The 23,687-nt window shown below is 41.6% G+C and overlaps 1 protein-coding gene across 4 annotated transcripts in view; it reads left to right on the forward strand.

The window, feature by feature from the left end:
* CTNND2 (catenin delta 2) overlaps nucleotides 1-23,687 on the forward strand; it is a 529,941-nt gene that overhangs the window by 163,283 nt on the left and 342,971 nt on the right. For all 4 annotated transcript variants that reach the window (XM_089655247.1, XM_089655250.1, XM_089655248.1 and 1 more), the window contains exon 6: nucleotides 22,934-23,050. In XM_089655247.1, coding sequence (XP_089511373.1) covers nucleotides 22,934-23,050 — 117 coding nt within the window. The remainder of the gene's footprint in view (nucleotides 1-22,933; nucleotides 23,051-23,687) is intronic.

Below are 23,687 nucleotides of genomic sequence, written 5' to 3' on the forward strand. Positions count from 1 at the left end.
GTTTGCCACCTTGCTGTTGGTGCCATGCGCCTTGCCTTTTCCTCGTTGCTTTACTGGTACCCCTTGAAATGGCTACACTCCAGGTATTATTATCTTACTATGTATGTGCTTTATTGCTATTGTATTTGTTTCATATGTGTACACCTTTAAAAATTGTTTCCTGGAACACTAGAGGGTTGGAGTCCCCTCAAAAGCTGTTCCTGATATTTTCCTTCCTTCAGGAGAATCACCTTACTGGATCCAGATTCCTGCCACTTAAACGTCATTGGAGTCCATACTTTTCACTCTACCCATACTTCCTTCTCCCATGGATTATCTTTTTTGTTAGCTAAATCTCTCCCTACTGATATTGCTCATGTCTCCACAGATCCGGATGGTGGGTTTATTATACTTACCTTGCAAATTGCTGCTGTTACATTTACTATAGGGAATCTTTATTTTCCACTGCACTTTTCACTAGATTTACTGACTAAAGTATCCCCTTAAAACTTTAGCCTTGCATAGCGGCCTATTACTTTATATTGGAGATTTTAATGTAGTATTGGACCCTGCTATGGATCACTTGGGAGGTGGGGGAAACCCTAATCAAAAGTTTCTTAACTGGGTACAAATGTATGATCCTACAGCGGTATGGAGGTGGAAGCACCCAGACACTAAACAATACTCTGGTCATTCTGATTCCTTTTGCACCATGTTCCGCATTGATTTGGCTGTTGTTATTTGTCTTGCACTTCTGAACACAAGTATTTGAACACCTGAGAAAATCAGTGTTAATATTTGGTACAGAAGCCTTTGTTTGCAATTACAGAGGTCAAACGATTTCTGTAGTTCTTGACCAGGTTTGCACACACTGCAACAGGGATTTTGGCCCACTCCTCCACACAAATCTCCTCTAGATCTGTCAGGTTTCGGCTGTCGCTGAGCAACGCAGAGTTTCAGCTCCCTCCAAAGATGTTCTATTGGATTTAGGTCTGGAGACTGGCTAGGCCACTCCAGAACCTTAATATGCTTCTTACGAAGCCACTCCTTGGTTATCCTGGCTGTGTGCTTCGGGTCGTTGTCACGTTGGAAGACCCAGCCAGAACCCATCTTCAATGCTCTGACTGAGGGACGGAGGTTGTTGCTCAAAATCTCACAATAAATGGCCCCATTCATCCTCTCCTTAATACAGTGCAGTCATCCTGTCCCTTTCACAGAAAAGCACCCCCAAAGCATGATGTTACCACCCCCATGCTTCACAGTAGGGATGGTGCTCTTGGGATGCAACTCATCCTTCTTTTTCCTCCAAACACGACAAGTGAAGTTTAGACCAAAAAGTTCTACTTTGGTCTCATCTGACCACATGACTTTCTCCCATGCCTCCTCTGGATCATCCAGATGGTCATTGGCAAACTTCAGACGGGCCTGGACATGTGATGACTTGAGCAGGGGAACCTTCCGTGCAATGCATGATTTGAAACCATGACGGCGTAGTGTTCTACCGACAGTGACCTTTGAAACTGTGGTCCCAGCTCTCTTCATGTCATTGACCAGCTCCTCCCTTGTAGTTCTGCGTTGGTTCCTCACCTTTCTTATCATCAGTGATACCCCACGAGGTGAGATCTTGCATGGAGCCCCAGTCCGAGGGAGACTGAGAGTCGTCTTTAGCCTCTTCCATTTTCTAAAAATTGCTCCAATAGTTGATCTATTTTCACCAAGCTGCTTGTCAATTGCCCCATAGCCCTTTCCAGCCTTGTGGAGGTCCACAATTTTGTCTCTGGTGTCTTTTGACAGCTCTTGGGTCTTGCCCATGGTAGTAGTAGGCGTCTGACTGACTGTGGGGTGGACAGGTGTTTTTAAAGAGCTCAGACAGGTGCTACTAAGTTAGATTAATGAGTGGAGTAGAGGTGGACTTTTTAAAGGCACAGTAACAGGTCTTTGAGAGCCAGAATTCTTGCTGCTTCTCAGGTGTTCAAATACTTATGTTCAGCAGTGCAAGACAAATAAATTCTTTAAAAATCATACAATTTGATTTCCTGAATTTTTTTTTAAATTCTGTCTCTCAGAGTGGTAATGCACCTATAATGTGAATTTCAGACCCCTCCATGATTTCTAAGTGGGAGAACTTGCAAAATCGCAGGGTGTTCAAATACTTCTGTTCCTCACTGTATATGTCTGAGATACCCCTTCCCTCTTTGTTGTTACAATGCGGAGAAAGATTAAATGCACTTGTTCCCTAGAGGAGATCAAACATGCTATTTCAGATCAGAATATGCCACACAGACAATTTCCTAGGATAAAAATTTTTTCCTTGCACTAAATTAAGTACTGTATATCTTCCATGTGCGATGGTAGACTTTTCGGAAAATAGATTTCCTTAGCTGAATATGGATTCAGAGAGACCCCATATCCATCAAGACCTGAGCTTTAACAGCCTGTAAAGCCATTGACAGTGAAACAGGATGGTGAAACACTCTCTGGGATAAAAGATCCTGATATCCCGGAGCTCCTGGGCTTTAACAGCCCTAAAGCCAGTAACTGTTAAGCAGGGTGGTGAAATAATCCCTGGCATAGAAGATTCTGGTGGTCTAGAGCTCCTGCCTGGAGTCTGAGTACCAAATCCACTAGGGCCAGTCTAGTAGAGCTATGAGGATCACTGGACTGCCCTACATCTTGATCACAAAGAAGGAGGTTCAGGGAAGGAAAGGCTTAGATCAGGCTGCATTGATCCCCTAGAGCGGGTGTCGGCAACCCGCGGCTCCAGAGCCGCATGCGGCTCTTTTTCATCTTTGCTGCGGCTCCGGAGCACACTGCCCACCAGGTGACAGGCAATAGGGTTTCAGTGGTCGGCAAGCCGCGGATCGCAAGCCACATGCGGCTCTTCTGTGTGCCGGGCGCCCGCTCCCCTCCCTCCTCTCGGGCGGCCGCCTCAAAAGTCAGGACTCTTTTAATCCGGCCCGCGGAGCGTGGAACATTAGCTGTCAGGATGTAGGCGGGGCAGCCAGGATGTAGGCGGGGCAGCGTGACGAACTCCTCTCACAGTCCGCCCTGAAGACCAGAACACAGCGCGGGAACACACTGAGAGGAACGCGCGGAGCAAAGGTAAGTGAATTGAGACAATATGGGGAATTAATTACTATAGGGGGGATGAATTACTATGGGGGATGAATTATTATATGGAGGATTAATTACTATGGAGGATGAATTACTATATGGGGGATGAATTACTATGGAGGATGAATTACTATATGGGGGATGAATTACTATGGGGGATGAATTACTATGGAGGATGAATTACTATATGGGGGATGAATTACTATGGAGGATGAATTACTATATGGGGGATGAATTACTATATGGGGGATGAATTACTATGGGGGATGAATTACTATGGGGGATGAATTACTATGGAGGATGAATTACTATAGGGGGGATGAATTACTATAGGGGGGATGAATTACTATGGGGGATGAATTACTATATGGGGGATGAATTACTATGGGGGATGTATTACTATATGGGGGATGAATTACTATGGAGGATGAAGTACTATAGGGGGGATGAATTACTATAAGGGGGATGAATTACTATATGGGGGATGAATTACTATATGGGGGATGAATTACTATGGGGGATGAATTACTATAGGGGGGATGAATTACTATGGAGGATGAATTACTATATGGGGGATGAATTACTATATGGGGGATGAATTACTATATGGGGGATGAATTACTATAGGGGGGATGAATTACTATATGGGGGATGAATTACTATAGGGGGGATGAATTACTATATGGGGGATGAATTACTATGGGGGATGAATTACTATATGGGGGATGAATTACTATGGGGGATGAATTACTATGTGGGGGATGAATTACTATGTGGGGGATGAATTACTATGTGGGGGATGAATTACTATATGGGGGATGCATTACTATGGGGGATTAATTACTATATGGGGGATTAATTACTATGGGGGATGAATTACTATGTGGGGGATGAATTACTATATGGGGGATGAATTACTATAGGGGGGATGAATTACTATATGGGGGATGAATTACTATGGGGGATGAATTACTATATGGGGGATGAATTACTATGGGGGATGAATTACTATAGGGGGGATGAATTACTATAGGGGGGATGAATTACTATGGGGGGGATGAATTACTATATGGGGGATGAATTACTATATGGGGGATATAGCTAACTGCACGATCCTGTATATAGCATTAAGGTAAGAAACAATATATGCAGTGTCGGATTTGTTTTAAATGTTGCAATGGTTTTGCGGCTCCCAGTCTTTTTTTTCCCTTCGGAAACGGGTCCAAGTGGCTCTTTATGTCTTAAAAGTTGCAGACCCCTGCCCTAGAGCAACTAGAGCATCCACTGCTTCTACTAGAGGATCTCTTCCTGGAGACAAACCTCTCCAGTTTGCCTATTCCCCCAGGTCCAGATACTGCATGCGTAGGAAGACCATATGTAAATTGTCCACACCTGGAATACAAAGGGCTGGATTGTGAGGTTCTGCCCAGGACACAATGCGTTCTACCTCTCTTGCTGTGGCAAAATCGCGGATCCTCCCTGATGGTTGAATTACTCTGCTGTTCCTGCATTGACTGATTGGATCCTGATTGGATAGCCCACTATTCAGGATGTCCAGCGTTGAAGAGACAATCAAAATGTCCCGAGCTCCAGCATGTTGATCAGGAGATGGGATTCCTCAGGTGTTCAAGTCCCTTGCACTAACAAGGTGTCTAGGACTCCTCCCCAGCCCACCAGGATCACATCCACTGTGAGGATCCTCCAAGAGATTGGAAGAAAATGTTTTCCCAGCTCCAGAGCTGGAATCATGAGCCACCAGGCTAGAGATAACCTGGCTCTTGAGGACAGGTGAATCAGTTTGTTCAGAGACTGAACTGATTTGTCAGGTGATGATAGGGGGTTGTAGTTCTGTAGTGAAACTGGGTGAATGGGAGTGCCTCAAAGAAGCTACCATCAGCCCAAAAGTAAAGAGACGGTCAACTGTTGAACAGAAGAGTCTGAGTCTGAGAGCAAAGAGTTTAAAGTTTTTCCTGGGGAAGAAAAAAAATTTGCTGTGCTGTATCTAAGATAAGGACCAGATGCTCCAAGCCATGAATTGGCTCCAACACTGACTTCTAAAGGTTTTGGATCCAAAACCAAACGTTTTTGGTTTGGGAACCATGAAAAAGCAAAATATCCTGAAAAAAACCTTTCTGCTACCGCAACTGCAGCAATACCCTCTGATCAAGAAAGACTGCAAGAACTTTATGAAGGTCTTCCTATCTTGTGTGATGACACAGGATGGTTGGAGGACATGAAGCAAAGGGGGCTGAGAGTGGAACTTTGGTTTGTAGCCCTTAGAAACCACCTCCCTCATCCAAGCTCCTGAGATTCCATCTTTCCAGATGTTAGCAAATGCTATTAGAGGACCCCCACTATGGAATGCAGGGGCTTCCCTTCATGCCAAAGAGGACTAGAAGTAGCAAAAAGTAATAATCTTGGTCTCGGGTGGGGGGAGGTTAGTCTTCCCAGTTTGAGACCAAGACTTCTTATGCTGTGGTAGATGAGTGCTATTACCCTGTAGACATCCTTGATTAGAGTAAATCTATATTACATTTTTCAAAAGTAGACATTTACATTAACATCACCACATCTTAGGCGCAACATAAATATGTATAAAAAAATTGTACAAGCATACAACGTTCTCAATTAAGTACAGTAGATGCTGCAGTATTTGTTTCTGTAAAAGTAGTCTTCAGCAATATTTCATTCCCATCATTGGTTTAAAAAAGCTTAGTAGTAGAGAAACATTGGGGGAGAGAGAGGATATGGGGGGGGGGGGGGGGTTACAATGGAGGGGGTAGGGGTAGTATAGATTCAGGTAGAGTGTATCCATGCAAACTGCATGTTATCATACTTTGCTAGGTAGCTTCTGCTCATACAGTATATGTTAGTTGGTACATTTGGATCACACCACTATTTGCCACACACCAGTTATTATAGTCTGGAAGAAAGAGACGTTTTCATTTGAAGGGTATCTCCCATCAGACTTAATAGGATGTATAGAAAGTAGGAGTTTAACTATCTTGGATGCCTAATAATAACAAAGGGGTCTGGTGTTAGAGGTAGTCCTGACACCGCCACCATGGATCCTTTTTATGGGTTTAATCTATTCCCCTAATTTTTGAGTCTGCAAGAAAGAGAAGTTTCCATTTGAGGAGTATCTCCCATCTGACTTAATAGGATGTATCGAAAGTTTAACTATTTTGGATGCCTAATAATAACACAAGGGGTCTGGTGTAAGATTGCATTCACGCTTGAGCATTTTGTAGCTTGAAGCTTGAAGCTCCAAAAATTCTCAAACTTAAAAAATCTGTGTTTCTCTATGGTGCATGAACAGGTGTGAACAAGCACCATAGAGAAACATAGATTTTTTAAGTTTGAGCTTTTTTGGAGCTTCAAGCTACAAAACGCTCAAGTGTGAATGCTGCCTTAGAGGTAGACCTGACACCGCCACCATGGATCCTTTTTATGGGTTTAATCTATTCCCTCAATGATTGACATACTACAATCACAGTCATAGCAAGTTGTAGTGCAGGACCTGTCATGAAAAACAAGGTTTTCATCAAATCTCCAAATATTTGTCTATGGAATCCTTAAAATGGAACTTTGCTATCTCAGTCATTATTGACTATTTTTAATCCATATGCTGCTGGCATTGGTAAATAGATAGGAAAGTATATTGTATTTGCTATTAAATGGGGGTGGACTCCTGCGCTGCCAAATATCCTCAGAAGGGATGAAGTAGCTGCTAACACCTGAAGGAAATGAGCTGAAAAAATTATTTTGAACAAATGGTGTAGCGCTGTAAATACTAAAATACCATATTGTCAAATCATAATATAAATAATATTAAAGTGAAAGAATATTAATAAACCTTGTGTATCCTTATTACCTTAATTAAAGGTGAAATACATTCCAAAGCAAATGTAAAATCAAAGTGACCAATTATAAAACCGTGACATATATCAATTGATATAAATAAATAAAAAAAAGTCCCAAGAAGTGAAGAAATAAGTCCCAACAAGTGAAAAAAAAAATATTATAGCACAAAAAAATATATCATATAAAAATCCAGATTTTTCAATTCTTCAACTTTTATATTCCCACTTTTTGTTGCGTGCTCATATTTATGGTGCCAATTATATCCTTCACCTTCTAGCCTGTGCGCTCACCTCAAAAATTCGACCCTCAAGGAGTCAGAGAGCAATCGATATCCCCGGATGTCCCCTGGTTGGATGGATCTCTCCCTTTAAGTGGACACAGGAACACCTCCCACCAAAATCATATAAACTATCAATACATCGTTAAGGGGTCTTCAAATGGCTCAAAAAGAAGTCAGGGATAGAACTTCCATAGTGTAGTAATTAGATATTTATTTAAAAAATTCAAAAACAGCCAAATGGCTTCTCACATAAAAACAAGGGTCACAGACCCAACAGGCGTGTACTGTGTAACCCACAGTCTGGAGTACATGCAAGGAGTCTCAAGATGGCGATTACCGTCCAAACGTAATGACATCACCATCGTCTATTCCTACTAGTTACATTGCGATAACACATGACTTCTTCAGAGCTAGCCCTGCAGAAGTCACGTGTTAGCGTGATGTAACTGTTACATAATTAGTCTAGCTGAAAAAGGACAAAAGTTCATCCAGTTCAACCATAGAAAAAAAAAAGTTATAATCCTATACCTACAGTTTATCCAGAGGAAGGCAAACCCCCCCCCCCCCCAGCAAAGCACGAACCAATTTGCTCCTGCTGGGAACAAAAAAATTCCTTCCTGATCCCCTGAGAGGCAATTGGATATTCCCTTGATCAACTTTACCTATAAATGTTAGTATCCAGTTATATTCTGTGTATCTAAGAAACAATCCAGGCCTTTTTTGAAGCAATCCACTGAGCTGGCCAGAACCAGCTCTTCAGGGAGTCTATTCCACATTTTCACAGCTCTCACTGTGAAGAAACCTTTCCGTTTTTGGAGATTAACCATTTCAATACCGGGCAATTTTACACGTTCTTGCCCAGGCCATTTTTCAGGTTTCAGCGCTCTCACACTTTGAATGACAATTGCGCGGTAATACAACATTGTACCCAAACTAAAATTTTATCATTTTCTTCACACAACTAGAGCTTTCTTTTGGTGGTATTTAATCACCGCTGGGGTTTTTATTTTTTGCTAAATTAACAAAAAAAGACCAAAAAGTTTGAAAAAAAAACTAATTTTTCTTTGTTTCTGTTATAAAAGTTTACAAATAAATAATTGTTCTTCATAAATTTAGGCCGAGATGTATTCTGCTACATGTCTTTGGTGAAAATAACCCAAATTAGGATGTATTATTTAGTTTGTAGGAAAGTTATAGAGTTCACAAACTATGGTATAGATCTGAAAATTGATCAATCCTGAAGTACTGACAGCCAGTCTAATTTCTTGAGGTCCAAGAATGTCAGAACAGTACAGATATCCTCCAAATGACCCCTTTTTGTAAAGTAGACAGTCTGACGTACTTCATAAGAGGAATGGCGAGTTTTTTGAAGATGTATTTTTTTTGTCATAATTTTTCGGAAAATTAAAAAATTAAAAAAATTATTATCACTATTTTTTTTTTTACATACTGTCACCAGTGCAGTACAGCGTCATCATATAACTGGCATGGCGGTGAACAGGGACACTGACTGGTGACAGTATGAAAAAAAAAAATCTATATTTTTTTTTATTTTTTTATTTTTAATTTTTTATTACCTTTTTTTTTTTTAAGATTTTTTTTCATATTTTACTATGACCAAAGTAGTACAATGTTACCATAGTAACATTGTACTACTTTGGGGAAGTGATCAGTATTTTTTTTTTTTTTACACAATTTGCTTATAGCAAAGAATTACTTTGCTATAAGCAAGCATTTACCTGAATGACATCGATTCTTTCAGGGGTTTTTTTTGTTTTTGTTTTTTTGTGCTTAGCTGTGATTTGGCCACAGCTAATCACATGACATGTGCATGTGACCTGCTGTGACCATTCACAGCTAGACACTAGTATACAATGGATGGCATGAATGAAGCCATCCATTGTATACAACTGTCATGTGACCTGCTGTGATTGGTCACATGGTACCGGCGACGGAGCCGGTACTCAGATCTATCATCGGCCGTGTCTGAGGTACACGGCCGGTGATAGATCGCACCGCTGCGTGGCTCTGCAACCGCACGAACTGCGCATGTGCAGGAGGATGCCAAATGGCGTACACCCCGGAAAGCTAATGCATTTTTGCGGCCGCCAAACGGCTATAGGCCGGGCGGCTAATGGTTAAAATTTTCCTCCAGATGTAAAGAGAGCCCCCTTGTCCCCTGTGATGACCTCAGGGTGAATAGCTCTACACCGAGTTCACTATATGAACCACTGATGTATTTATACATGTTGATCATATCCCTTCTCAAGAGAGGATAAATTCAGTTCTAATCTTTCCTCATAGCTGATCTCCTCCATGCCTCTTATCAGTTTAGTTGCCCTTCTCTGTACTTTTATGTATATACATGATTTTGCAGTTCTGTGTAGGGGGTTTGTGTCGCCATTCGTGGCCTTGGCTGTCAATCACTCGATCCTGGTCGGTGATTACTCACCAGCACCCAGTGATCACTGAGTATCTCCGATGGGGGAGATAGCTGTGTGCAGACAATACAGATCCCTCCCTTGTTAGCTCCTGCACATTGCTGTAAGCAGTGTGCTTACAGTGAAGCAAACACACAGCCCCATAGTAAAACAGCACACATAACACAGTTAACTCTTTGATCACCCCAGATGTTAACCCCTTCATACCCAGTGCCATTAGTAAAGGGTCAATGCTTTTATTAACACTGATCACTGTATTGGTGTCACTGGGGATGTCAGTGACACCAAGTGAGTTCCCCCCAGTGTCAGAATGCCCGCTGCAGTCCCACTATAAGTCGTGATCGCCGTCATTGCTAAAAAAAAAAAATTCCAGTATATATACCGCCATTTGTAAAGGCTATAACTTTCATGTAAACCAATTAATTTACATGTATTGGGAATTTTTTTAACAAAGACGTAGCAGAATACATTTTGGCCTAAAAATATGACGAAATTTGATTTTTAAAATCTTTTTACTGGACATGTTTAATAGCAAAAAGTCAAAAATAATTGTATTTTTCTCAAAATTATCGGTCATTTTTAATTTTATAGTGTAAAAAATAAAAACTGCACAGGGATCAAATACCACCAAAAGAAAGCTCTGTTTGTGGGAAAAAAAAAGGATGCAAATTTCTTTTTATATCCAATCATGCTACTGACCTGTTGCCAAATAACCTAATTAGTTGCAAAATGTTTTCCAGCTCGCCCTTGTTAGTACCACTTACTTTGCCAGATTTTTGTTGCCCTGACCCAACTTTTTTGAGACATGTTGCTGCCATCAGTTTCAAAATTACCTTATTTTAAAATGGTACATTTTCTAAGTTGAGCTCTGGAAGGTTTTCCCCCTTCATGACTAGGCCATTTTTTTGCTGTTCTGCACTGCGCTACTTTAACTTGCAATGCGCAGTCATGCAACACTGTACCCAAATAAAATTTATATAATCTTTTTTCAAACAAATAGAGATTTCTTTTGGTGGTATTTTATCACCACTGGGTTGTTATTTTTTATTATATAAATGAAAAAATACCAAAAAATTATAAAATTATATTTTCTACTTTCAGTTACAAAACATATCTAATAAAAAATTAAAAATTCAAATTTTTTCATAAATTTAGTCCAAAATGTATTCTGCTGCATGTATTTGGTAAAAAAAAAAATCTTAATAAGTGTATATTAATTGGTTTGTGCCAAAGTTATACCATCTGCAAATGATGGTATATATACAGGAATTTATGCAGCTTTGATGCTATACTGGTAATGACCGTGATCAGCAACTTATAGAAAACAACAGAAAAAAATAGGGCGTACCAGCTTAGTGCATTATCCAAAAGATGTTTACTAAATCCAAAATAATAATAATAATAAAAAAATTCAATTGAAATAGTGGTTTTTAGTTTGTGTGCAGTGTAGTTCCGCTTTAACTCCACAGCAGTTCCACTATGTCTGGCAAATAAACAGTTTAGTTATTTTTCAAATTCAAAATGTTATAGCCTACATGGGTACAAAAGTTTCTCCTTTTATGATGTCCTGGTTTATGTAACACATTTGAATGTTTGTGACAGCTGCCCCACACTTTATACATCAATCTGTTTATTTATACTGTAGCCAAAGTTGAACCACCTTTATTCCCTATTGTTTTGGCTTGTGTGGTTTTGTTTTTCTTTTTTATGTTGTTGCTGTAAAACTTTACAACTTTCAGTTTAAAAAAAAGTATCTGTTTCAAACAACTATACTGTATAAAATGAAAGAGTTTATCAATCTATAATGTATAAATTAGAGATACAGAAGGTGGAAAAACTTAATATGTGTTGGGGTGTAAAGGAGGGATACAGAATGTGGAAGAGCTTGCAGTCCACTAGAGTATAATTGAGGGATGCAGATAAGTTTGCCACCTTTCTGGATAAACATATCAGCCTTATAATCTCTTTTCTATTAAGAACAATGGCAGCAATTGATATTGGTACCAACCGGATTGGTAAAATAACAACCAGGCGACAACCCTAGATACAGAAGATGAGAGAGTTTACAATTGCTTAGAGCAGTGGTTCTCAACCTGTGGGTCGCGACCCCTTTGGGGGTCGAATGACCCTTTCACAGGGGTCGCCTAAGACCATGGGAAAACACATATTTCCGATGTGTAAAGAGCAGCTACTGTGTAGAAAGCAGCTACTGTGTTGAAAGCAGCTACTGTGTTGAAAGCAGCTACTGTGTTGAAAGCAGCAGTATTGGAGGTAAAACGACACTTCATGAATTATAATTACTGGGTAAATAATTTTATGGTTGGGGGTCACCACAACATGAGGAACTGTATTAAAGGGTTGCGGCATTAGGAAGGTTGAGAACCACTGGCTTGGAGGGTTAATTAGTAGTATTTAGCAAGGTTTCTTTGAGGTGAAAACATTTTGTCTTCTGTTGTTCTTTTATTATTGGAAGGAATTGTAACAGGGTACACATATAACAGTATACTGTAGATGGTTGTGTAAGCATTCTCTGGCTTTGGGAACATGTTTATGATTTGTTGTTATTTTTTGTATAATACGTGTAGCTTGCTGGTTTGCACATTGGCTGCAATCATTTTACTTCATGATTTTATTTTTTTTTCTCTTAACAATGTGAAATAGCAGATTGCCAGTGGTAGTTATTGCATGCAGCAGGGTTTCCGCCTAATTTTCTACATGGGGTTAATTAAACTATATTTAATGAACTTTAGCAAAATGTTCAGTGCATTCATTTATGGAGTATGTTAGATAATTAAGGCTGAACTCTGAGGAGATAAAAGAATTGCCAATTAATGTAGTTACTTTCATTAAGATATATTAGTATGAATGACAAATATATTAGCCTCTTGTTATCACCTCTACAACTGAATGAAAAAAATCAGACCCCTTCATCCGCGCAAGTGAGGTGGATCACAGATTGCCCCATTTGGAACATTGTATTGTGACATCGTGATCCAGCGTTGTCAGAATACACTGCTCAACCTTAGCAATGAATTGCCTTGTGTGGCTGTTTGGCTACCGCTCGGTACCTTCCTGACAGGATCGTCAACCCCCCACAATTTTTTCATTGGCTAAGCATGGAAAATTTACAGACAGTGTGCAGTTTTTAACCCCTTCACGCCGGATCGTCCCGGCGTGAAGAGGAGTTTCTGCGGCGGGGGTGGGCGGGGCTTAGTGTCATGTGACCGCCGTGACACGACGTTACAGCGGTCACATGATCAGGAAAGGTCCCGATCGCAAGAGGAGACTGGGACTTTTCGGTGAGTATCGTACATGTGTGCTGGGAGCGTACAGGGCGTGTACTCTCAGCACATATGTATTTTGTATATTGCGAATGCAAATGTGCGGCCGCTCGGCTTCTAGGCCCAGACGCCGGGAGGCTGCACATTTTTTTTTCCCACAAACATTTGAATTAAATATATTATTATTATATTATTATTTTTTATGATTATTTATTAAATTATAATTTATGATTTCGTGTTTCAAGTTTTATCATACCCGGAATGTTTACTAGACTCTTGTTCGGACAGATTTCAGTGAGTTATTCCTAAAAATTACAGCCTACAATAAAAAACTACATATTTCCATGCAAAAAAAATGGTACCGCTTTCAGCACAAAAAATCGGAAATAATCAGACCGCCGAGGAGGTTAATGACAAGTCACACAGCACCTCGACGTAGAACAGAGGGAGGCTTACCAGAAACATATGATCTCCAATTAAGAGTGGTCAACCAGTGCTTGTGTATCAATCCAAGATATCTCGCTTTCCTCAAAACCACATGTCAAACAAAGGTACTGCTGCTTTATAGCAGATCGCTGTGTATATATTCTCAGTTGGACATAGTATCATGAAGAAGAAAAAGACAGGCTCCCCATAGTGTAATCCCGATCAAAACACCAATTTAATGTGGTTATTGTACTTACAATGAAAAGATGACAACCAGGCACTTCCAGAATCCAACAACTCATGGACAACTCATGTTCTTTAATTCTATATGGCCATGGTGGGATTGCGTATGTGTAGTGGCATGTGTTTTCGTCTCTGCTCTACGAGTTTAGTCAAAGATGACATAATCAGGAACAAGGGACATATGCTACCACTCATCCCTTTTATACACAACAACAAAAGAAGGAAGACATCCTAATTAGAGCAGAGTACACAGGGCGGAGATTGATAGTTAATCCTGCATACAAATTGCAGTGCCAAACACATTCAGTGCTGTCTCATAAATGGTACTATAGCAACATAAAAGTGTTGACAACTTCTATAATCCGCTATCTTGTGGTTAAAAGTAAAATTGACAAAAAGTTAAAAATAAGTACAAAAAAGTAACAAAAATTATCAACATAATATTATCCTTCGTATGTTATTATAAAAAATTGATTTAAAAACAAGAAATTTATTACATAAATAGTAAAATTTTGGACAGATATTATTCCCTAAAAATTCCTGGAAATATGTTAACCACATATTTGTGTATATAAATATTATTATCAAATATAAGATCTACAAAATCATTATATAAAAATTATAGAAGCCCCTGAAATTTAACTGACAAAAAAGAGAAACACTGAACCAGAGGTCAAGAAAGGGGGAAAAACTAAAGTTAAGTCTAAAATTAAAATTGTAAAGAAAATTAGTAGTAAAAATCAAAACAAATATAATCCAATATTCTAAGAGAAAAACCTTGTAGCCAAAAAAAAGGAATAAATAGAAAAAATGAGGGTACAAATCATTTAACTATTATTAATAAAACAATTTATGTCCTTCTCTATGTTGAGACCTAATGGAGTATAACATTTGAGATAGAATATCCATCTGGTCTCAAGACATGAAATGTTTCTTTGGGCATTTGTACCTCTCCAATGAGGGTTATAGTTACATAGTTAGTCTGGCTGAAAAAAGGCAAAAGTCTATCCAGTTCAATCATTAAAAAAAAAAAGTTATAATCCTACACCCACAGCTGATCCAGAGGAAGGCAAAAAAAAAAAACAGCAAAGCATGATCCAATTCCTGCATTGCTCCTCAATTCCTTCCTGATCCCCCAAGAGGCATTTGGGTATTCACTGGATCAACTTTACCTATAAATGTCAGTGACCAGTTATATTCTGTGTATCCAAGAAAGAATCCAGGCCTTTTTTAAAGTAATCCGCTGAGCTGACCAGAACCAACTCTTGAGGGAGTCTATTCCACATTTTCCCAGCTCTTACTGTGAAGAAACCTTTCCGCATTTTGAGATTACATTTCTTTTCCTTCAGACATAAAGAGTTCCCCATTGTCCTCTGTGATGACCTCAAGGTGAATAACTCTACACCGAGTTCACTATATATGAGCTCATCCATGCCTCTTATCAGTTTGGTTGCTCTTCTCTGTACTTTCTCCAGTTCCCCAATGGTCTTTTTTGTGAATTGGTGCTCAAAATTGAACTTCATATTCCAGATGAGATATTACTAATGATTTGTACAAGGATAGAATTATATCTCTCTCTCTGGAGTCTATACCTCTTTTAATACAAGAGAGGATTTTGCTCGCTTTAGAAACCGCAGCTTGGCATTGCATGTCATTATTAAGCTTGTGATCTACCAGAACTCCCAGATCCTTCTCCACCATTGATTCCCCCAGTTGTACTCCCCCTAGTACGTAGGATGCATGCATATTCTTAGCCCCCAAGTGCATAACTTTACATTATGTTTATCAATTGTCATAAACATTGTGCCAGAAGAATTTTTAAAATGACATACAAAATAATGTTTAGATACACCGTGTCCCCGAAATTTACATTTTGTATAACCTATATGTTCCTTTAATCCCCCTTCATCCCCGCCAATAACAAAAATGATATGTGGCTTATTTTGCTGTCACGGACACCAACAATATGGAGCTTATTTTTATCACACTGGCCACAAGGATTAGGCTTATGTTACTCCCATGTTTCCTTCATTGTTCCCCCTGGTTCTGTTTTGTCTTAAACATTAAAAAAGATAGGGGTAAAGGTGTGTGACAGAAGGCAGGTAAAATCACCTGGTTGCGTCCAGGATGGCAGATACATTTGTCTGAGATTTAGGCTCTATGTGGATTTGTTCCACTAGGGGGAAGTGCTGAGCCTTCAGCAGTGAGGTAATGAGCCCAACTGAAGGTAGTGGGCTCATTAGGGCCTCTATAAAACTTCCCAGCCTGCTTACGAAGTTTCTCCATCCTAGAACCAGTTCTGTGCCTGAGTAGACTGGGGAGCATCATACCTGTCTGTGTGGTGAGACAAACGCCTGTGTGACTAGCCTCAAATTAACAGGGACCGATAGGGACTGGGTGTAGCACAAGGCTGCACCTAGTTGATAGCTAGGGAAGCTTTTTTGTATAGTAAGTGGCCAAGTTGGCAAGGATTTATTTTCATGTTTCTTTTTGGTTTGATGTTCTTCTCTTGTAAATAGTGTAAATAAACTGCACTTTTGTTTTTTCACCTACACTGCTGTTTTGCTGTGCCTGTTTTGTGTGGTGAACTCACCCAGGGGGTCACACACACCCGCTGCTGAGCAAACCCCATTACATAGGGTGGAGGACCGCTGGCAGTTTGTGGTAAATAAAGGCCAGCATGGAGGAGATAAGACAGTTGGCTTTGGTGAATGCCAATCAGCAACAGGAAAATGCCAATCAACAGACGAATGCAAGTCTCCAGCAGAGCATTGCAGTCCAGCAGCAAGCCCTGGAACAAGCGGAGGCCCGCTATAGGGAACTGCTGGTGCAGCAGGACCAGAGACATGAGCAACAAATTGAGGCCGTCATGAAGCAGCTCCAGCAGAGGCAGCAGACTGAGGCTGGGAGGGATTCCAGTAGTACACCATCATTTTGTGTGGGCCGTTTATTGTCAAAAATGACTGGAGAGGATGATCCTGAATGGACTGCTGAGAGGGAAAAGTGGCCTAAGGAGCAGTGGGCTGGACTGATGGCCCCATTAGATAGTGAGTCAAAGAAAGCTTATTATGACCTGGAACCTGACCAAGCAAAAGACTATGATGTGCTAAAAGCAGAAATATTGGCACGATTTGGTGTTACCCTTGCTGTCCAGGCTCATTGGGTTCATAATTGGACTTTTCAGCTTGGGAAACTCCACAGGTCGCAGATGTATGATCTCATTCACCTGAATAGGAAATGGCTGCACCCAGAGACTTTGACCGCACCAAAAATTGTGGAACATGTTATGGATCGGTTCCTGAGATCTTTTCCTAATGCCATTCAAAGGTGGGTCAGCCATGGAGACCCAGAGACAAGCTTGTGGATCTAGTTGAGAGATACTTGGCTACCGAGAACCTGACCTCCTTTTCCAGAGACTCATGGACTTTCCACCCTGAGACCAGACCATCCCCAGCTGCGGGTAAGATGATACCAAGGGGTGAGGGTGGACAGGGTGGGAGTCCTACCCAATGTCTGGCAAGAGCAACCGGGAAGGTTAAGGCCGCAAGAGGCGGTGAAAAAGGTTATTTGCTGCCGATAAGAGGGACATATTGCAGCCAATTGCCCAGTTGTGGATGAGCCAATGCAATGTAACTTTCTAAGGGACAGACGACAGTCGCATGCACTGCCAGCTGGGGAACCGAGAAACATTTATGTAAAATGTCTATTAATGGAAGTAATGTTGTTGTGTTGCTGCATTCAGGTAGCCTGGTAACCTTGATAAAAGAGGAATTAGTCAATACAGAGGTCTCTGGGCATAAAAAAGTAGCTGTTATTTGTGTGCATGGGGACACCAGAGAGTATCCAGTGGAAACCCTGTCTTTTGGGACCCCCAAAGGTAACCTGTCTCATCAGGTAAGGTTGCCTCACTTACCACATGATGCCATTGTGGGGAGGGATTTTCCAAAATTCTGGGATTGTCCTACCGGGACAAACCTCTGGGGTGGAGCATGACATTATCATCCCGCCGGGTGAAAGGGTAAAACTAAAACCCTATAGAATCCCAGAGGCCCGTCAGGAGGCAATGCGTGGGGAAGTGCAGAGAATGCTGGATTTGGGGGTGATAGAGGAGTCCCAGAGTGATTGGTCCAGCCCCATAGTGTTGGTGCCCAAACCGGATGGGAGCTGGCAGTTTTGTAATGACTTTCGACAGTTAAATAAAGTTACAAAATACCTACCCCATGCCACGGATAGATGAATTAATCAACCGACTGGGAGCAGCCCGGTACATGACAACGCTCGATTTGACAAAAGGATATTGGCAGATTCCCCTAGCTGAGTCAGCAAAGGAGAAGACTGTATTTGTAACCCCGGACGGGTCAATCCAGTATAGAAGAATGCCGTTTGGGTTACAGAATGCACCAGCCACCTTTCAGCGAAAAATGGATCAGATTCTTCGCCCCCATAAGAAGTATGCTGCAACTTACCTGGACGATGTGATTGTCCATAACACAGATTGGGCCTCACATTTGCCAAAAGTTCAGGCTGTATTGGATTTGATACGGAAAGCTGGGTATTGGATTTGATACGGAAACCCAAAGAAGTGTACTATTAGACAGGAAGAGGCCAGGTACCTTGGGTACACTATTGGGAGAGGAGTAATAAAACCCCAAATCAACAAAGTTGAAGCAATACAGAGTTGGCCGCGTCCAAACAACAAGAAGCAGGTACGGGCCTTTCTGGGAATTGCTGGCTACTATCTGCGATTCATTCCCCACTTTGCTTCTCTGGCAGGGAAGGAGTCGGTCATGGTTAAGTTGTCCCCGAAGGCTGAAGCAGCATTTCAGTCTTTAAAAAGGGCCTTATGTAGCCAGCCAGTTCTATACTCACCGGACTTCTCAAAAGACTTTGTGGTCCAGACGGATGCATCCAATGTTGGCTTAGGAGCAGAGTTGTCCCAGGTTTGGGAGGGGGAGGAGCACCCAGTAATATACCTCAGCAGAAAGTTAATGTCTCACAAGGAAAATTATGCCACGATTGAGGAGTGTTTAGAGGTAAAGTGGGCCCTAGATTCCCTTCGGTACTATCTGCTAGGCAGACATTTTGACTTGATCACGCTCCCTTAAAGTGGATGGCTGAAAATAAAGAGCCCAATAGAAGGGTAAATAGGTGGTTCCTGGCCCTGCAAGAATTCCTTTTCACTGTAAAGCATCACCCTGGGGTTCAGATGGGGAATGTGGATGCTTTATCCCGGGTTCATGCCTGCCTGACTACTTGTGTTACAACCCAAAGGTTGAAACGAGGGGGGGTATGTGACAATAGGCAGGTAGAATCATCACTTGGTTGTGTCCAGGATGGCAGATACATTTGTACAAGATTTAGGCTCTATGTGGATTTGTTCCACTAGGGGGGAGTGCTGATCCTTCAGCAGTGAGGTAATGAGCCCAACTGAAGGTAGTGGGCTCATTAGGGCCTCTATAAAACTTCCCAGCCTGCTTACGAAGTTTCTCCATCCTGGAACCAGTTCTGTGCCTGAGTAGACTGGGGAGCATCATACCTGTCTGTGTGGTGAGACAAACGCCTGTGTGACTAGCCTCAAATTAACAGGGACCGATAGGGACTGGGTGTAGCACAAGGCTGCACCTAGTTGATAGCTAGGGAAGCTTTTTTGTATAGTAAGTGGCCAAGTTGGCAAGGATTTATTTTCATGTTTCTTTTTGGTTTGATGTTCTTCTCTTGTAAATAGTGTAAATAAACTGCACTTTTGTTTTTTCACCTACACTGCTGTTTTGCTGTGCCTGTTTTGTGTGGTGAACTCACCCAGGGGGTCACACACACCCGCTGCTGAGCAAACCCCATTACATAGGGTGGAGGACCGCTGGCAGTTTGTGGTAAATAAAGGCCAGCATGGAGGAGATAAGACAGTTGGCTTTGGTGAATGCCAATCAGCAACAGGAAAATGCCAATCAACAGACGAATGCAAGTCTCCAGCAGAGCATTGCAGTCCAGCAGCAAGCCCTGGAACAAGCGGAGGCCCGCTATAGGGAACTGCTGGTGCAGCAGGACCAGAGACATGAGCAACAAATTGAGGCCGTCATGAAGCAGCTCCAGCAGAGGCAGCAGACTGAGGCTGGGAGGGATTCCAGTAGTACACCATCATTTTGTGTGGGCCGTTTATTGTCAAAAATGACTGGAGAGGATGATCCTGAATGGACTGCTGAGAGGGAAAAGTGGCCTAAGGAGCAGTGGGCTGGACTGATGGCCCCATTAGATAGTGAGTCAAAGAAAGCTTATTATGACCTGGAACCTGACCAAGCAAAAGACTATGATGTGCTAAAAGCAGAAATATTGGCACGATTTGGTGTTACCCTTGCTGTCCAGGCTCATTGGGTTCATAATTGGACTTTTCAGCTTGGGAAACTCCACAGGTCGCAGATGTATGATCTCATTCACCTGAATAGGAAATGGCTGCACCCAGAGACTTTGACCGCACCAAAAATTGTGGAACATGTTATGGATCGGTTCCTGAGATCTTTTCCTAATGCCATTCAAAGGTGGGTCAGCCATGGAGACCCAGAGACAAGCTTGTGGATCTAGTTGAGAGATACTTGGCTACCGAGAACCTGACCTCCTTTTCCAGAGACTCATGGACTTTCCACCCTGAGACCAGACCATCCCCAGCTGCGGGTAAGATGATACCAAGGGGTGAGGGTGGACAGGGTGGGAGTCCTACCCAATGTCTGGCAAGAGCAACCGGGAAGGTTAAGGCCGCAAGAGGCGGTGAAAAAGGTTATTTGCTGCCGATAAGAGGGACATATTGCAGCCAATTGCCCAGTTGTGGATGAGCCAATGCAATGTAACTTTCTAAGGGACAGACGACAGTCGCATGCACTGCCAGCTGGGGAACCGAGAAACATTTATGTAAAATGTCTATTAATGGAAGTAATGTTGTTGTGTTGCTGCATTCAGGTAGCCTGGTAACCTTGATAAAAGAGGAATTAGTCAATACAGAGGTCTCTGGGCATAAAAAAGTAGCTGTTATTTGTGTGCATGGGGACACCAGAGAGTATCCAGTGGAAACCCTGTCTTTTGGGACCCCCAAAGGTAACCTGTCTCATCAGGTAAGGTTGCCTCACTTACCACATGATGCCATTGTGGGGAGGGATTTTCCAAAATTCTGGGATTGTCCTACCGGGACAAACCTCTGGGGTGGAGCATGACATTATCATCCCGCCGGGTGAAAGGGTAAAACTAAAACCCTATAGAATCCCAGAGGCCCGTCAGGAGGCAATGCGTGGGGAAGTGCAGAGAATGCTGGATTTGGGGGTGATAGAGGAGTCCCAGAGTGATTGGTCCAGCCCCATAGTGTTGGTGCCCAAACCGGATGGGAGCTGGCAGTTTTGTAATGACTTTCGACAGTTAAATAAAGTTACAATATACCTACCCCATGCCACGGATAGATGAATTAATCAACCGACTGGGAGCAGCCCGGTACATGACAACGCTCGATTTGACAAAAGGATATTGGCAGATTCCCCTAGCTGAGTCAGCAAAGGAGAAGACTGTATTTGTAACCCCGGACGGGTCAATCCAGTATAGAAGAATGCCGTTTGGGTTACAGAATGCACCAGCCACCTTTCAGCGAAAAATGGATCAGATTCTTCGCCCCCATAAGAAGTATGCTGCAACTTACCTGGACGATGTGATTGTCCATAACACAGATTGGGCCTCACATTTGCCAAAAGTTCAGGCTGTATTGGATTTGATACGGAAAGCTGGGTATTGGATTTGATACGGAAACCCAAAGAAGTGTACTATTAGACAGGAAGAGGCCAGGTACCTTGGGTACACTATTGGGAGAGGAGTAATAAAACCCCAAATCAACAAAGTTGAAGCAATACAGAGTTGGCCGCGTCCAAACAACAAGAAGCAGGTACGGGCCTTTCTGGGAATTGCTGGCTACTATCTGCGATTCATTCCCCACTTTGCTTCTCTGGCAGGGAAGGAGTCGGTCATGGTTAAATTGTCCCCGAAGGCTGAAGCAGCATTTCAGTCTTTAAAAAGGGCCTTATGTAGCCAGCCAGTTCTATACTCACCGGACTTCTCAAAAGACTTTGTGGTCCAGACGGATGCATCCAATGTTGGCTTAGGAGCAGTGTTGTCCCAGGTTTGGGAGGGGGAGGAGCACCCAGTAATATACCTCAGCAGAAAGTTAATGTCTCACAAGGAAAATTATGCCACGATTGAGGAGTGTTTAGAGGTAAAGTGGGCCCTAGATTCCCTTCGGTACTATCTGCTAGGCAGACATTTTGACTTGATCACGCTCCCTTAAAGTGGATGGCTGAAAATAAAGAGCCCAATAGAAGGGTAAATAGGTGGTTCCTGGCCCTGCAAGAATTCCTTTTCACTGTAAAGCATCACCCTGGGGTTCAGATGGGGAATGTGGATGCTTTATCCCGGGTTCATGCCTGCCTGACTACTTGTGTTACAACCCAAAGGTTGAAACGAGGGGGGGTATGTGACAATAGGCAGGTAGAATCATCACTTGGTTGTGTCCAGGATGGCAGATACATTTGTACAAGATTTAGGCTCTATGTGGATTTGTTCCACTAGGGGGGAGTGCTGATCCTTCAGCAGTGAGGTAATGAGCCCAGCTGAAGGTAGTGGGCTTATTAGGGCCTCTATAAAACTTCCCAGCCTGCTTAGGGAGATGCTCCATCCTGGGGCTGGGTGTAGCACAAGGCTGCACCTAGTTGATAGCTAGGGAAGCTTTTTGTATAGTAAGTGGCCAAGTTGGCAAGGATTTATTTTCATGTTTCTTTTTAGTTTGATGTTTTTCTCTTGTAAATATTGTAAATAAATCGTACCTTTGTTTTTTCACCTACACTGCTGTTTTGCTGTGCCTGGTTTGTGTGGTTAACTCACCCAGGGGGTTACACACACCCGCTGCCAAGCAAATCCTGTTACAGGTGTAACACACACTTTCTGGTCACATCCTCAGATACCTGGGGGCTTTTGTGTACCACACCCAAACCTTTCAAGGTGCCCCTCAATAATATATTAAGCAGCTGAGATTTAGTTGAAAATGATCCAGTTTCCTATTAAAGTGGAACTTTAGTCAGAAATATAGATGACTTCAGACTGGCCTCTTTTGCAGGTACAGCTATGTAAAACATCAAAAATAGGTGCTTATATTGTTTCAAATCAATATAAATCTCACAGGTTATAATGTTTTCCTGTTGTTTTTTTTAAGTATAAAAAGTTGAACGTATAACTGTTTACTTATCAACAAAAATAAAAATGTTACCAACTTTTGTATTTTACAGAAGGACAGAAAGACATAGAAGATGAGTTGACCACGGGTTTAGAACTTGTCGATTCATGCATTAGATCCTTGCAGGAGTCTGGCATACTTGAATCACAAGACTTTTCATCAAATGAAAGTAAGCATGTTTTTTTTTATTATATTCCTTTAGGCATTTTGCATCTTTGAATTAAAATAAAACAGACATGTAGGAGTTTCATCTGAATGACTTCCTCAGGGATCGTGTAGGGTGGGATTTATTACATACTGACACTATTTCTGTCTCTGTGTGTAACCTTTTAGTTTTTAATAGAAAAAGATTTGCAGTACTTCACTATTGTTAGTCTCTTTTTCCATTTATATGGGTCTTCCATCTTGACCTATCCATCTGTGATCCAGATACATATATGAGGATGACAGTCTGGATTGGATTATACAAAAGTCCTTTCAGACCTTCCTTTAATTTTGGGTGTTAATTGTGACAGTGAGCTGCTCTCCTATCATTGGATTTGTCACTGGGTGTTTTTAAATTTCCACTTTCAGCATAATCATGAAGCTATAGATGTTTTATGGACTGCACATTATTTATGATGTTTTGTTTAGTTTCTGATATGATATTCACATGTTTTATTTGCAAAGGTTTAAGTAGGCTCTCCTTTGCTATTGATTTGACATTGCATGTATATTATTTACGAGGTAGCTGCCGATTTATCATTAATAAATAGTTTGTTAGTTTTTATAATTATTATTACTTGGGGAGCACATTCATTTTGTAT

This window comes from Staurois parvus, unplaced genomic scaffold (genome assembly GCF_062004578.1).
Source record: "Staurois parvus isolate SC_StPar_1 unplaced genomic scaffold, SC_StPar_1.0 ptg000829l, whole genome shotgun sequence".
In the NCBI taxonomy this organism is placed as follows: Eukaryota; Metazoa; Chordata; class Amphibia; order Anura; family Ranidae; genus Staurois; species Staurois parvus.